The sequence below is a fragment of the Bombus pascuorum genome, chromosome 7 (assembly GCF_905332965.1).
Source record: "Bombus pascuorum chromosome 7, iyBomPasc1.1, whole genome shotgun sequence".
Lineage (NCBI taxonomy): Eukaryota > Metazoa > Arthropoda > Insecta > Hymenoptera > Apidae > Bombus > Bombus pascuorum.
The window spans coordinates 3,598,354-3,615,284 of NC_083494.1; the positions used below are offsets into that span (position 1 = coordinate 3,598,354).

The 16,931-nt window shown below is 33.1% G+C and overlaps 3 protein-coding genes across 6 annotated transcripts in view; all 3 read right to left on the reverse strand.

Annotated features, from left to right (window-relative positions):
• LOC132908972 (cadherin-87A) overlaps positions 1-535 on the reverse strand; it is a 582,211-nt gene extending 581,676 nt beyond the window's left edge. For both annotated transcript variants that reach the window (XM_060963473.1, XM_060963472.1), the window contains exon 1: positions 374-535. The gene's annotated coding sequence lies outside the window, so the exon portion shown is untranslated. The remainder of the gene's footprint in view (positions 1-373) is intronic.
• A 672-nt stretch (positions 536-1,207) lies between these two features.
• Positions 1,208-5,479, reverse strand: LOC132909063 (histone H2A.V). The gene is made up of 5 exons (XM_060963649.1): positions 5,350-5,479; positions 5,127-5,204; positions 3,693-3,806; positions 2,962-3,091; positions 1,208-2,617 (listed from the first exon to the last, which is right to left on the reverse strand). The coding sequence occupies exons 1-5, from the start codon at positions 5,350-5,352 to the stop codon at positions 2,556-2,558; spliced, it is 387 nt and encodes a 128-aa protein (XP_060819632.1). The 5' UTR covers positions 5,353-5,479; the 3' UTR covers positions 1,208-2,555.
• Positions 5,480-6,554: 1,075 nt separating this feature from the next.
• On the reverse strand, positions 6,555-16,238 carry LOC132909062 (SPARC). Of its 3 annotated transcripts, none has more exons than XM_060963646.1 (6): positions 16,072-16,238; positions 10,548-10,630; positions 10,090-10,305; positions 9,341-9,562; positions 7,990-8,340; positions 6,555-7,120 (listed from the first exon to the last, which is right to left on the reverse strand). In XM_060963646.1, exons 2-6 carry the CDS (start codon positions 10,620-10,622, stop codon positions 7,061-7,063), a joined length of 924 nt encoding a protein of 307 aa, XP_060819629.1. In that variant the 5' UTR covers positions 10,623-10,630; positions 16,072-16,238; the 3' UTR covers positions 6,555-7,060. The 3 variants fall into 3 exon arrangements, with proteins under 3 accessions (XP_060819629.1, XP_060819630.1, XP_060819631.1); XM_060963647.1 differs by lacking the exon at positions 16,072-16,238 and adding an exon at positions 10,991-11,132; XM_060963648.1 differs by lacking the exon at positions 16,072-16,238 and adding an exon at positions 11,062-11,085.
• Positions 16,239-16,931: the final 693 nt, after the last annotated feature.

The following is a 16,931-nucleotide window of genomic DNA, read 5'->3' on the forward strand; positions in this document are numbered from 1 at the left end:
TTCGAACCAATTGTTTCCCCTACCCGCACCCTTCGCGCGCGTAAAAATTCGATTGCAAAGAGTAAACACCGGCAACAGCGCAACGTGAGCGAAACGGAAACAGGTCCTCTCTTCACTGATTTTTCCGCGAGCGAAATTCCGGTACCCGTAAACCAGGATATACCAAAGTATACGAAATCCTGATCGTACAACTATACACTGCTTGACATTACCCACGCGTTCTGTCACCGGTGTGTGCACTATCTCGCGGCCCTCTCACGACGGATCCGAGGACGATCCGTCGAGAGATCCTGTCCCCTACGTAAAGTCGATAAACGAGCTTGTTCGTTCCTGTTATGGAATGGAATTTATGTATCAAGCGACTGATGCTCACGTTTACAATGATATCCACGACACAAGCCGCCCAACCGACCGAACTCGTGAAAGGCGACTGAGCTTCTGACCGGCTTAGTGGGGAGCTCTTCCTTGCTGCTATCTCACTCCCACACAAATGCAAGGAGGTACACCGTACCCCACTAGAAGCGGACTCGACGAAAAGCCGCAAGGTTTTGAACGAGCCATGGGATTGGTTGCTGGTGGGGGAAATCGAGTAGTGATAGGAGACCGCTCCCAGTATGATGGCAGCACTGGACGTGGATATACTCACTACATGAAATTTCAAAAAAACTTTAACATACCTATAATGATCAAAAGAAATGATCCTCTATTTTCGCTTTCATTTTCTAAATAATACAATTTAGAGATGATAGTGTTTGCAAAATAGTATATATTACATCTTTTTACAAATAAATGTACTTATTTCTATACGCTAACAAAGATTATAACGAAACAAAGATTCGATTTATTAATTTTTAAATAGAATTACTAAGTATTCTTTCCTGCATTATATAATTTAAAAATTTTTTACATTTATGTATATGTTCATCATATATCCTTACATCAAACCTAAGGTAGTTTTCAAATTTTACTAGACAACCGTTACCTTCTAGCACAGAAAGTGTATTTAGAAACTGTTTACACATAATATATGAAAACATTACACAGTTTGTGTACAATAATGCATGTACAAAAATCATTCGTTGTATTACAGCCTTTTAATTATATATTACCTCTTAGTCCATTTTAATTTAAAGACTTAAAGAAGGCACAAAATACAAATTAGTATATCTTTTCTTGACTCAACAATTTTTAATAATTGAACTATAGATAATAATAAAATTGCTCTTTATTATGAAAATGAACATTTTACATGTGGCTGGTATTTAATACAGCGAAAATTACACTAAATGACACAAATAACAGTAGTTTTATGAATAAAATGAAAAGTGATGTGAACAGAACCAAAATAGAAATCGATAGTTGTTAGAACTAAAAACGTATATTACTTTATTTCAAATTGTTTCGATATTTCTACTATGGATTTTACATTAATTGAACACTACTGGAATAAAGATTATATATTACATCAAAGGCTTTGCAATGCCGAAATACTTTTTCTTTGACCTTCACACGAGTAAAAGCCTTATAGATTTCAAAGATTCCAGTCTCATAATCGTGGATATAAATTACAGCACGCTACAAATTATAACTTATTGTGTTTCATAAAATTAACAGAATGGAAACAAAGTCAGCAGAATGATTTCTCATGTAATCTTATATACTAATGTTGCAGAGACTGAAAACTTCAAAAATTTAAGCAAAGATATTCGGCAACACAAATTTTAGAATACAAAGTGTCCAAAATTAAAAATTTAATCTAGAGGTATTTATGCACACTGTTTACTGCTATGAGATAGTTAAGAGTATTTAATAACAAGAATGAGTACGTAACTACTTTTACTTGTAACTATAATCGTAAGGTATTAGACAATTAAATATAAATGGATTAAAAATTTCAAAAATTGAAAGTGAAAAAATTTATGAAATACCTATTAATACTCGCTCATATTATACATTTTTATCCAATTACCTTTATGCTATTTAATAGCTAATTTTAAGAAAACAACGTTAGTTGCACGCAATAGTTTAAAAAAGAGACAAAGTTAAACACCATGCACAAAATAAGAAATCAAAAGAACAATCGTCTTTCAAAATTACAAACTTTACGACACATCCAAGCCCTTAAATACTCCAACTTTCAAAACATTTAGTTCACAATCCGCATACAGTATCAAAGACTTCTGCAGTTTTGAGCAAACCATGCTACAACGCATCGCTTGTCAAGTAATTGCAGTGTAACGTACACTAAAATTTTCAGACTATATTATTAACTTTCTCGATTCTAAATGCCAATTATGTGGTGAAAATTTGTCTTTTTTTTAACTCTCGTTACCTATATTAAATTATATCAATATTTGTTTTATTTATATATTTATATATATTTATATATATATATATATATATATATACATATATATATACACACATATATATATATATATCACACCAGTCTCTCGCCATCAATTTCGTAACATAGGTACACTTTATCAACAATCACTCTGTTTCGCATCTGTTTTGTCTACATAGCTTCACATGTTCTTAACTGAATCACTAAATTATGCTGGTTTTTGCGAACCCTTCTTTCCAATCAACGATTTATGGATATGTGGTATAACACCTGTAACAGGAGAAAATTACATAAAAAATCATTGTTTAATCTTAATCGCATTAATATAACATTCTATTACTTTTTGAGAATATAAGAAAAATATTTGCAATAAACATATAAGATAAATAATTCTTATGTTTTGGCTAAACCTTTGAACTACCATTTTTAATATCATAATATAACTTTTAAAGCTTTAGATATTAGCAAAATTAATTACTTTGAATCAAGACTTTTAATTCAGGAGCAAGCTAATGCTTTAATTTATTATAACAAGATTATATAATATGATAATATATGATCACGTGATCCTTTAATTACAACTATTAAAGTAATGGAACTATTAAAAAACATACCTCCTCCAGCGATAGTTGCTTTAATAAGACTATCTAATTCTTCATCACCACGAATAGCAAGCTGAAGATGTCTTGGTGTAATACGTTTGACCTTCAAATCTTTTGATGCATTTCCTGCCAATTCGAGAACCTAAAACAAACAAAACATCGTTTCATAACACATCTAATATCGTGCGCTATTTATGAAACTTTAGCACGTAACACTACAAAACACAATACCTTACATACAGAATACAAAAAAATAATATGAAAACATGTAACAATATGTGAATAAATATGTACACGACAGGATTAGACATCATGTTTTAATAGAAACATAGAAATGCTTCAAAATCACAAAAGTAATTATAAACTAAAGCATTAGTAATGCAAGAATTGTTTGTCCATAAACATATCTTTCTAGAATGTAACTATATGATAATATTTCCCTAACAAAGATGGAAGTTTTTACTTTCGTAAAAAATGAAAAATATGAATTTAAAAGTTAAATTCTATATAACACGATAAGCAGAAGAAAGAATTGTTCCTTATTTGCCTACGGTTGACGAAAAGGCGGGAAAAATCGGCCATGATGCTTGGCGTTAGTGACGCCATCAGTCGCTAGTGATGCCAACGCATATAGTCCTGGTTATAACGGCTGATCTTCCTATTGTGCGTATTTGCCTTTCTTTCTCTGTCTTTCTCTCTTTGTTTTGTGAATGCTTTCTTCTTTCACATATATTCTCACTCACCTCAGCAGTGAGGTATTCCAAGATAGCTGCACTGTATACCGCTGCTGTAGCACCGACTCGACCATGACTTGTGGTTCTGTTTTTCAAATGCCTGTGAATTCTACCAACCGGAAACTGAAAAAAATCAAATATACTATGTCTAATATAGGTAAAAATAATATTACATCGGAAGGTAATTTTGCATTCGTGGCAAGGTAAATATTTTTGGGTTAGGACGCATCATATATAATGTCTGTTCAAATAACATGAGGTCACTCGGCGTCAGCAGCTTTTCGTATAACAAATATCGAACGACGACGAATGACACAATTTTTCGTAATATTATACGTTCCCAGTACTTTCCCCGCAACAATTCTTTATATAGCCACACTGTACCCGATTCTTCTAAACGAAAAACCAATTTTGTCTACACATAGAACAGCACACATAACTCAGTCCTCTTTTAACGTAACGAATATCGAGCGGTGTACGATGATTCGGCTTTCCCGAGCTTTCCAGTCTAGTATATGATTTCATCATTCACTAACGAATGTCCTGCATTTTATTTATTTCAAAATAATAATAAATTTTCTACAGTTGGAAAGTATAATTATCCGAAGACAATGGTTGATAAACTTCATAAAGAAAATATGTTATGTTACTTTACAAGATATTAAGTTTAATGTTTACATACTTAATGTTATTATTTACATGTTTGTATACATAACTATGTACGTTTCTACATATCATAAACTAGAGTTCTCTAAATTAATTTAAAAGATCGTTAAATTTTTATACTTAAATAAATAAGAATACGCAGTTTTAACATAAAAAATATCAGTGTCGCTATTGACTGAATTTTAATAATGGTCGAGCCTATTCAATATAAAAATAATAATACAAGACTAAATTAGAACTGCTGTCAATTTAAATTATCTTGACAGAATTCGTATAATATGACTAAAACGCAAATAATTACCAACACAGCGATTCCTATTAAATGATTTTTTGAAAATTATAAAAAAAATAATTCGATGAGAAACATATTAGTAGCTGAATAGGAAGATATGAGAGGAGGGGGCGTAGAGTACACAGACTCAACGACTCGTTTGAAAACTTCTGAACTTAAACGTAATCACCATAGCTTTAATTCAAAAAATAATAGACTTGCTCAAAGTTTTCTTCGGTTATTTAATACAATACGTATAAATCGAAGTTAAATCAAGCATTTTCATATATTTTATTCACAGCAAGATCGCAAATACTTGAAAAAAATGAATTGTTCATTATGTATCTAAAAACGCTTCGGTTTTTCGCGCCAACCACGATGATTTAACCTTTTTACTCTTAAAATCTATTTAAAATAATCATGTAGACGTTCATTATCGAAAAATAATGTTGACAAAGTTCTATTCTATGCATTTGAATTGGTCGAGTAGTAGGCAATAAACTCACCTGCAATCCGGCCCTCGCCGAACGAGAGACCGCCTTCGCCTTCGCTTTACCAGAATCCTTGCCCGCCTTTCCGCCAGCCTGTTCAGAAACGAAAATCACGGTTAATTTGCAAGATACGGCCACGAAATTTTGCCAGAAGACAGCATGAACATTGTAGAATACGGTTGTGCTATTAGAATGCACGGATGGCTAAAGGATCCGCTGAAAACTTGCGGATACTCACCATTATCGGACAAGAGCCTTTGTGGTTCACTACACGACAGACTTGCCAGAAGCACAGACGACGCCGTCTAAACGCGGTCCCGCCAAATACGCTTGGCGCTGTCGGCACGTCCCGCGATCGTCTCACGTGACTAAAACACACCAATTACACTCACTCAATAAAATATCCGTTCGCCATCTGTTGGTCTTGCTTCGTTACTACAATTTAATCGAAGGAGTAACATTACTATCTCGTATCACTTAAACATTGCATCGTGTACACTGGGTAATTTTCCATACTGTCTAAGGTACACCGCGTTATTATTCACGTTGACCACTTACCGTTTATTCCCAACTTATCAAACACTTCCTAAAGTCTCTTTGAATTTTAGGCGTAACCACCGTGTAATTCTCATTTCATATTTTTCTATGTATCTCTTTGTTTAAATTTATAAACACACAAATGGTTTGATATTCAAATTCTTTTCATATAACAGTATTTTTTATGCCGGCAAACAGGAAACGTAATTGCATTATTACTAATAAATGTAAAGTTAATAAAAATTGGAAGAACAAAGAATTTATCATTCTGTATAAAAATTTCCTTGCATCTATTGTACCATCACACACAGTAGATTACATATTATATTTTTATAGTATTAATACGATTTATATATCGTACGCATATCGTTTCTAACGTTTAAGATATGTTTCTCAAAAAAAATAAATGATGTTATAAATAGTAACATCTGACGTAAAAAAGTGATTATACCTCACCTAAAAAGTACAAAATGTTAACGACGCGGCACCGATGAATTTCAAAGTAACCGATGAACTTTAGTCTTAAGTTATAGTCTCAAGAATTCAGTTCTTTCTCACACATTGTGTCACAGGTATAACATAATAAAACAACACTATACGAAAAAGTGAAATCTGAATTGGAAACTTTAATAAACGTATATAATATATATTCATATTTTTATAATTAAATTATCAAACATAGGAGCGTGTTATTATTGTACACAACTGAATAGAATAAAACTTGACGAACTAATATCTACACAAACACATAATATAAAATAGTATTAATATTTTGTTGTTCGCGCTATGCAGTAAAGGCACAAATTAAATTATTCCTGTAAAAATAATCAACATGTATTTCCTTCGATTTTAACAGTTGACACCGTGAAGCATAGTATGTAATGGATTAGTATTGCGCAGACGAAAGAAACTGTATCACTCTTTATTGATAGAAAGGCAGTCACATAATAAATTTATACAAAAGGTATGTATGTATATATGTATATATATAGAAAATACGTACGTTGTTGCTACGAGGATAATATCAAGATTATACTACAGGGAGAGGAAACGAGCAGGTGTATCGCGTTTCTATTTAAACCATCATATGACAATAAACAGTTCCCAGGTTTTTAAAGAATTATTGTTGAAATAACGCGAGTAGTCCCTAACGTACACATCTCTATATTATTAGAGAGCACTGTCTAAAACTGCGGTTGGCACGACCATCACGGATGGCTTGCAATATCGACGAGTCTCTGCGCAGACATGCGCACTGTTGCATGCGCTTTACTTGCAACTTTTCCCGCCATTTTTCTCATTTCTCGCCCTTTCATTGGTACTATACGTCGTGTGTTTACCCTCCTTTTTGTTCCTTCCATTCATTTATTCCGTCGTAACCACTACCGCTTATCATTCGAACTTGTCTGTAGTTAGTATTGCTCGGACTTCTTTGTTTCGGCCAGTTCGTCGCACTTATCCTCCAAATCCTCCTGCAATTCGAATCAATATCATTTCAACTGTACTATTACAGATTGAAATATTTTAGCAGATAGATAAAACAAGCAGCATTTCACAGACTTCTAAGTAATATATAACACTGAATAATATCATTAGTTGTTTTATCTTAATTATATGGATATATTAATTAATATGATTAATATAATAATTAATATTATATAGATTAATACATGGATAGTTAAATTCTTATTTCAATGTTCACTTCTGTTTATTTGTTTCAAAATATTATAGTGGATAACGGTAAAAGAGTAAAAATTATTTTAAACGAGTAGACAGTGAGAGTTTAGGGAAAGGTTGTATCACAATATAAAAACCTTATTGACAATTATACAAAAGTGTATAAAATATATAAAATAAAAGTTTCTTTAAAATTAATTTAGAGGGTTAAGTTTGCTATATGAGAACTATTTAAAAATCTTGCTATTGTATATAACATATGTACATTATACTTCATCTGTATAATATATTGTTTACCAGTATCTATGAAACTTTTAAAATTTATTAATATATAATATAATAAAATTAATAGCAATTATAGAATTTATCAGTTTAATATCATAATATTCGAATTCTTTAAACAGATAAGGAATATCAATTCCTCTATTATAAAGTGTATAATTATTATAATTAAAATTAACGTTTTCCATATAATATCATTAGAAGTTTTAATTATTAAAATTTAATAAATTGTAATCATTGCATTCTAAAATTTATTCATGTGTATGGGAGTATATTCGTTTCAAATTACTAATTAATTAATATTAAAAATTACTTTATAATTAATACTAATTACTAAATAGTAACTTAAAATTATTCATTTATAAATATCAGGGATCGTTACCTCGTTAAGCTCTAAACATTTGCCCCACTCGATAAGGGTAATTTTATGGTCGTTGTCTCTGTCGCAGGAGTCGAGGAACGGTGCAATACAATGCTCGAGAGCCATCAAAGGTGCTTTAATGGGGAAAAGTTCGTGCCTCGAAACAGCTCTGTCATGGGGGTGACCGTCTAAGTCGCACCATTTCCAGATGGCGGCGTTAGTCCAACGCAACGTATGATTTGTTTCAGCTTCCCGTTGCATTTTCAGATAATGGGATGGTAATTCTTGACGATCAGCAAGATCTCTCATGATATTAAACAGCCAGTCTCGCATTCGCCTTGGGAAGTCAGCCATATCTTCCTTTTTGCACTCCTGCAACGCGGAGAGCGGTCGAAGTTAGAACGAAACTATAAGAATACAATTAATTCACTCGTCTTCGAACTATTTCTTAAAATTCTTACTAATTCCATGTTGCAATGTTTAAATACAAAATTAAAATATACATATATAGTCGGCCATAAATATATTTATATTATAATTAAAATTTTCTTTTATAAATATATTTATTACAATTTAAATTAAAAAAACATTAATTACAAACATGATCATCGAAAATTTCATGTTTCTTATAAATAATCGTACGAACTATTGCAACTTTAGTTTTGTATTTCACAAATAAAATATTTTAATCGTAATTTGTCCGATGTTTATTCAATTACGCTACATATTTTTACTTGCAAATTTAGTTAAAATTTCCGGAAATCGTTAAGTTTATATATCTATGTACTAATCTTTGATTCATAACAAAGTCATAAACACATTCTCGTTTAATTATATGATGACATAAAAGATATAACTTAGAAAACGCGAAGTTGGCACCCCGCTGGGGGTAGCCACCCACATGCTATATTTATTTTTATTTTATTCTTTTTTTTATTACCAATGAGATATAACACTTTATCAAATGTCCTTCAGGACAAATTGTAAAAACCAAAAATAAACTATAAAAAAAAAAAATTATATGATGAAGTAAACTAACGAAGTGGCGTTTAATGAACGCAAGGACAGATATAAAATTACAATAAAATCATTTCTACAGGACAAGAACAACAACAATACGCGATAGATAAGATACACTTCTGGTTATGAATAGCATTCCGTTATATCAGCCAGTGATAACTGTAACAGATACTTTACCAATACTAATGAACGCTTGTTAAGATTTATGAGAAAGATATTCGACTTTTTCGATTTAAGCGCAGTGTGTATAACAAACGATACGAATTTGTTCTTCGTATCGTGTGCTTTGTATTATATTCTTTAGAGAAATTTACCGTATCCGAACTCGTCGGTGACGATGGTAAGTACTTACAGGCATCTCTCGGCATTCACCGAAGTATACGACGTGAACGTGTTGATACTTCTCGGCGTTTCTGCATCTGGTGTCGCCGGAGTCGCAGAAACAACGCGCCTGGTAGACCTCGCAATCGCTTCCGAAAGTTTCATTGTGATTAGTGCAAACTTTTCGCCTAGGATCGACCTCTTCGTCGCATACCTCAACGCAAACACACTCGGCGGTGTCCTCGTCGATGGCCTGAAATGGTCGTAATCCTTACAACCAACGAATTTCTTTGTTGGATGGAACGTTCGAACGTAAATGAAACGTTCCAAACGAACGCAGTACGAACTCTTACCAATCTTTATTCAAAACACCATCTTTCAAAACACCATATTTATATTTATAATTCCACGAGTTGGATAGAAGATTCTCAAAAGCTGATAGCGAAGCGAATTCACGAGAAATACATTTTTAGGCAGAATATTGCGCGGAAGTATCTCGAGCGAATCTTCGAATATTTCAGATAATTCTTATATCTTTGAAGAAGATGTATTCTTACAAAGCGAAAGGATTTAGTGGACCTACTGTCTAGCGGAGCACTTTTCGTACTTCTGCGTTTTTAGACGCTTGCGATTATAAAATATTATAACAAATACATGTTATAAAATTGAATAATTGAGAGCCGAACATAGTCGATGTACGGGTAATGGCAAAAATACAGAAGAATTGTTGAAGAATTGTACGCATCGTGGTCATAACATGGGATTTCATCTCTGACAAACCTTGCAAACTCGTCCTGCGCCACAGTGTTTATCCATGCACGGATCCATACGGAGCAAGCTCTGACGCTTCGATCCAACCTCGTTTCTGCCATCTTCGACGGTGACCTCAGCATCCTCCGCTGTCTCGGCTATTTCATCAGCCTCAAGCATGTTCATGACCTCATCTTGAACGGTGGCTTCCGTCGTGGTTGTGCGACGGCGATGTTTTTTTCGTCGCTAAGAATCGATAATCGTAATAGGTCATGTTATTAATTCGTGTTATTATAATTTTTTAATTTTATGAGTATCGATCGGCGTAAAATAAACTCTGTCGTGGTTTACCTTAAATTATCCAATATGTTGTGTATAAATTTGTTACAAGTTCGTCGTTTGAATATTTACATTTAACGAGATAATCGTAATACTGTAATAATTCGTATCTGTATACTTAATTTTTATATATCTTTTAATCAACTTACTTGTTGGGCTGAGGCGTCCACCAAAAGGGACACTAACAGCAACGCAAATAAAAGGAACTGCAGTTTCGTCCGCATTGCGATCTCTGCGACAAACAATCGATCGTTAAACATGTGCGTGTGAGCTTAAAATACATATATTTAAAATAATGTGAATTTTCTTCTCCCTTTTTTTATCCCTTAACGCGTTGGCAGCTACGATGGTATTCGAAAGACATAAGCAAAGAGCGGGTTTCTGTTATTCACATCGCCGTTCCATAAAGTTCTTGCGCGGTGAAGGTTTATTATTCTAACGCGATCGAAGCAGATTTTTCGACAGAAGATTGTTCGTGCTGGATTCTACGGTGAACTAATTTGAAAAATGTCCAACAATATATGTATAACGTGCTCGATACAGCCGATCCCGCTTGGGTTAAGCAACGTATCCAACGATAAATCTCTGAGACCTTAATAGGAGCAACGAAGCGATAACCCAGATACTCGTAAATCACAATTCTTTACAAATGTTCGTAACTACCCGAATGCGTATTGCGAGCACGCAATTCTCTTGCCCGATTTCTTACGCTTGTAAATACGTCGTGCGACAAATGCGGATGATAAAACCTATTTATGCGGTTGTCTTTATTAGTTTGAATTGCTGACGAGAAACGAAGGTCGCGTTGAACTCATCAACCAAGTATGACAACGCCTACTTCTATTTGAAAGATCTTCGTTTAATTCGAAATGTTTTGTGATTTCAAAGCAGCTTCGTAATTCTTCCAACTAATGTCCTTTTGTTCAACAGAGTATTATTTTTAAAAATTTATTTTACCATTTTAAAACAACGCCTTGCTTCTTCGAATTCATGTCGTTTTATTCGTAGAAATACTATTTTATAAAAAAGTATTGATTTTAATTTATCATGAAGAATATCAAAACACTATTTAATTTACAAATTGCGTTGCGCCCTTATTAAAAATAGAGAATTAAAAACAGAGCAATTGTAAATTACATTTCGCTCAGATTACTTCATTATTATGGATTTATTATCTCATATTAGTTGATTAATTGTGCAAAAATAAATAATTACTATTGGAAAAACACGTGGAGAAATTAAATGTCTAATATAGAATCGTAAAGTTTGTTTAAAAAGAGATAACTCTGCTTTTATTTTTGTATACGTGTTTCACTTTCGCACGTGTAAATCAATTTGTAACTTAAATGATATTATTGCATTTTTCTTAGAACGTATTAAATCATCTTTAACGCATTGTAATAAAAAATAGTGATAAAGTGTATTTAAAATGTGAGCGTAGAGTCCTTGTACGATGATTTACAGCTACAAATTAAAACACGTTTCCCTAGCTTCCCTAGCGGGTTAACTGGCTAAATATAGCTTGGTTTATGCGTAAGGTTCAGTCGGTTTGATTACATTTGCGGCATGAAATTTCCGTTAAATAGAATCGTTAAATATGTAGGGCTATCGTTACACGTGTTACATCAGCTGTTTCTTCGAATTCTCTGTTTCTCTTTTCAACCTAGATTTTCAACATAATACAATACAATTAGTATCTTAATAAAGAAACTATGAGGATTCTTCGAATCTACGTTAAATGTAATTTTCTTCTTTCCCTTTAAAAAAGAAAAGGTTAAAGATATTCAACATTACATATGTATATTGTTAAGCGATACTTTTGTTTTTATTTTTTTTGCTTAGTCTCTGTCGTGCATTAAAATGTCAGTTACTATTAGGAAACTATGAACGAGTATATTTTAAATCTACGGAAAATGTACCTTTCTTCCTTAAAAAAAAAAGGAGAAGAAATTCAACGTTACATCCGTACCTTGTTAAGTGATATATATATATATATCACTTAATATAATATTATATATATATAGTCAGAGACTAAGAAAATAATGTATATATATAATAATATATATATTATATATATAATATAATATAATATAATATAATATAATACAATATAATAATATATATATTATATATATATATATATATATATATATATATTATTTTCTTAGTCTCTGTCGTGTATTTAAATGCCAATTACTATTAGAAAATTAGTATACTTTAAATCTACGTTAAATGTATTTTTTTCTCCTTTAAAAAGGAAGCGGAAAGAAAGTCAACGTTACATATGTAAATTGTTAAGCAATACATATGTACATTGTTAAGTCAACATATGTACGTCGTTAAATTATACAGAAACATATGTATCACTTAACAATGTATACGTTTTTATTCTTTTTCTTAGTCTCTGTCGTGTATCAAAATGTCAGTTACTATTAGGAAACTATGAGCGAATATACTTTAAATCTACGGCGAATGTACCCTCTTTTTTCTTTAAAAAAAAATACTTAAAAGAAAGTCAACGTTACATATGTACATTCTTAGATTCTACAGATGTTGTTTTTCTTTTTCTTAGTGTCTGTTCTATGTTACAATGCCATATCATTTTCGAAACTGAGGAAATCTGAACTTTCATATCATTCTCTTTGTTCCGTCTTTGTTTCTCTTGATTTGATTTAAAATATTTAATCGCTATTTCGTAATAATTTGTATAATATAACTATTTGAAAGTAGTTGAAAGTATATTTACTTGGAAGATAAAAAATACAACTTTTCGAACATTTCAAGGTATGTTGAAAAATAAAAAAGTACTAAATGGAATATTTAGACTAAGAAGAAGCAGTATAGTGCCTTTGTTTTTATAATTAAAACCGATGGTACTCGGAACGTTCTACGCAGGAGACTTCAATTCCTCGAAGAAACGTATCGCTACTTTCTTCTACGAAATCACGTTAACTCTACAGCATAACCGTACCCCGCGTATCATGTAAACGCTCTAGGACGTCCTAATCTAAGTTTCTTAAAATTAAAAATAGTTTCAAGAAGCTATTTCGTTAAGAAAAGTAACATTATTCCAAGTGCCAATTCCGAGCGGATATTCGACGCGATTTTTTAAAATTTCAATCGTATTTTACTCTTATTAACTTCCTCAAGTTTAAAGGAGAAAAAAATTAAGCAATCGTTACTCGATGATTTTTCGTCGCATTTTTTGTTAAAGCGGCAAACATTTCTCTTTTTTTTCTTTTTCAGAAACCGCAGTGTGGTTAAAATATTGCAAAAATATTGTTGGACCACTGGTAGAGTGGGAGTTTGTCACAAGTATGTCGCGACAGAAACGCGAACCAGCACGTTACAGCTTATGAAACGTGGAGGCGACTGTAGGAATCGCGGATGACCCGGTTTTTATCGCTTCTCTGATCGGCGCCCACGAACCTGCGTACGTAATCGTCGTCACTCGAAGTCCGAAGAACCGTATTACCGCATTGTCTTCTTAACAAAACTCTCAGCTAAGGCGTACAAATCCTACCAAACAACGGCCACGTACATGTCGAAGACGCGATACTGTTTCGTGTCCTATTACCAACGCGGTATCTTAACGGTGATAAAAGAGGAACCTTTCCAAAGAAGACGGTAGAACGAAGTGAAAACGAAGCTCGTCCTTAACCACTGTGACTCGTTCGAGTACGAACTCTGTGTTTTCGCTGACCTTCGTGGAATAGATTTAGATATCACGTTCCATGATACTGCAGAAATTCGAGATCGGGTCTTTCTGTACCCCGCACATATTTGTGACTCTGTATGCGAAATAATACTTTTAAATTGGATGCATGTAAATTATGCAACGTTCGAAATATAGTTGCTTCAGATTACGGCTTACACGATCGGTTAATAAATTACGAGTGCGCAAATATTCGTTGAAAAACAGATTGTAAGGATGTTCCATAGAGTTACACGCGTGACAACGTCGAATATCCTAGCAGTATCTTGTTTTTTTCGGAAGAAGGATGTTGAATTTCCGTTCTAAAAAGCACAATTTCCGTGGTGTTCGCGACAAGATAAACCAATTGCGACAAACGCCCACCATTAATACGTTTACTGAGCATATTTTTAGATGAAATATAGATGTAATTGTCGCTCGTGTGATAGAAACAATAAAGCGTATCTATCTATTAAATTATAAAAAAATTTAACTTAACTTCCTGGTCGGTGAGCTTAATTAGATAAATAGTGACACTTCCGTGTAAGGAAATTGATACATGTGCAAAATAACATTATTTTAATAAAATAAGAAAGCGTAATTTTTAAAATGTTTTATTCGTTGTTTAAATCCGATCACAGGATTTTTATAACTTTCCCGCCAGTTGAGTATCTCCTTCCTAATTTCTCGTTTCCAATATGTGTATTTTAATGTAATGTAATATAACATGTAGAGTGCAAAGTAAAACGCGAATTTCCGTTTCTATAATTTTGAAGCAAGAATTTAATGGGAAGAATTAAATTTCACGAGTAGAGCGGTTAATGTCTGATCGGATATATCGCATATCGAGATACCAAACCTACGATCTCAGCATACAACGTATGATAGAGAGTGTATATTTTTCATATTTTGTATTATTTCGAAATTCGGATATATCTGTTGCAGTAATTCATATAACGTAGCAGCACTAATGGTTAATTTTTTAATTAACTTAATGATATTTTATTTCATATATATTTATATGTATTCATAAATATATACATATATTTCGTATTTGCATATGAAATATTATATTATATCTTAATATTTTATTAAACGGAAATTCATCATTCGAAGATGTTTGAAATATCGAAGAGAACTATTATCACCAGTATAAGAAACTACAGATTATCTATGTATAGCATACCAAAATGCAAATGTATCTATTCGTTTGTGATAACTGTATCAACTTAGATTAGCTCTTCTTTTTCTTAATAGTATAACGTAATCAATTGATGTCAGAAAACATCATAACGTAATGTGATCACATTATCAAGACCTCTTATATACTTTTAATTCATCGTCAATTCGTATTATATACTCTTTTGTCTACAATAACTTTCAACGATAACGTCTGTTTAAATAACATTAGCTACACGTTCAATTAATATTGATTTTACGATTATTTCTATTAATATCTCTTCGACGTTATACGCGATTACTCAAAACCAAATAGAATTATGTCACCGTTAATTACGAACACCAAAATCAAATAGAATTACCTATTCCTCGAATATTTCTCAGATTAATAATCCGCAAGAATTGGAAAAACGAAATCACAAAGGCTGTGCACTCGACAATAACCGAACCCACATTACCTTAAGCCTCTTTCCTCTATAAATCCAAATGAGCGCTAAATATTTATTTTTACAAATACATCTTCAACTTTCATAGTTTAACAACCATAGTTTATAGACAAAACGATTGATAAAGCGCGACAAAGTTGCAATGGAATTCCTGCGGCTTGAATATCACTTGTGATAATTCGTGAAAATCGAGAAGGTAAAATTTCACATCTGTTATAGAGCAGCAATCGAGCGCAAGTTATTTTAAAAAGGGGCGTGTAATCGCGACGGATTCACGTACATGTGCCCGCAAACCGTAAAGCGGTCGCAGCAAGCGCACACCTGTCCACGCTATAGTACGGACATGTTATTTACCTCGTATCGTTCCTTTCCCTTGTTGCCGGCGTTACCTTTCTGTCCTTTCTCCGGCCGTTTTCGGGAACGTTCAAAAGAGCCCTCCAAATCGGTCGCTGGACCGGTACTGACTGCGGGCAGTGCGCGGAGGAACGACCAGCAGAGACTATCCGAGCTCGCGGACTCACGCCAAACAACCAGAGATGACCTCATCGTTTTTCTTTCTTCCGACACCCCCGTTTGATCTTTCTGCCATATGCACCGCTTCTCGTTCCTCTTCTCGCTATGGAACCGAGTCCCTCCTACCCGAACAATTACGCAACGTAATGTCCCGTACATACGTAACCGGCAGGCCTCGAAGTTTCTTTTTCGAATAATCTTCAACCAGATAAAGTTCGATTCAAGCTCTGCTCTGTTCCATCCAGCCTCTATGTAACAGTATACAGCGGCTCGTAAAAATATTCCGATCCTTGTAGAAACTCTTTACGTTCGATACGGATGCGTCACGCGTTTGCTTTATTTTTTATTTGCTTTATTAACATTGTAGCGAGGCGAAGCTATTACGATTATGTAGGTAGATTTCAAAATTAATCCGGAAATAGACGTAGATGAAAGCTATTTAGGAAGACTTTTGTATCTGAAAGTATGTATTTTGCAGAAACCGAGCTAATATTTAAATATTTAATTATCCAATTACGGCGATAAGCTTCGATGTTCGGTGAGATTACGTTTAACTATTTTACATGTTTAAAGTAGCTGCTTACTCCGTACACCAATTTTTTGTTACCTATATAGTCACGAACTAAGATATTGCCGCACTCTCTAACATAGAAAAGGTTTTTTAAAATTTGACCAAAGTAGCTGAATTTTGTTTTCTTCTG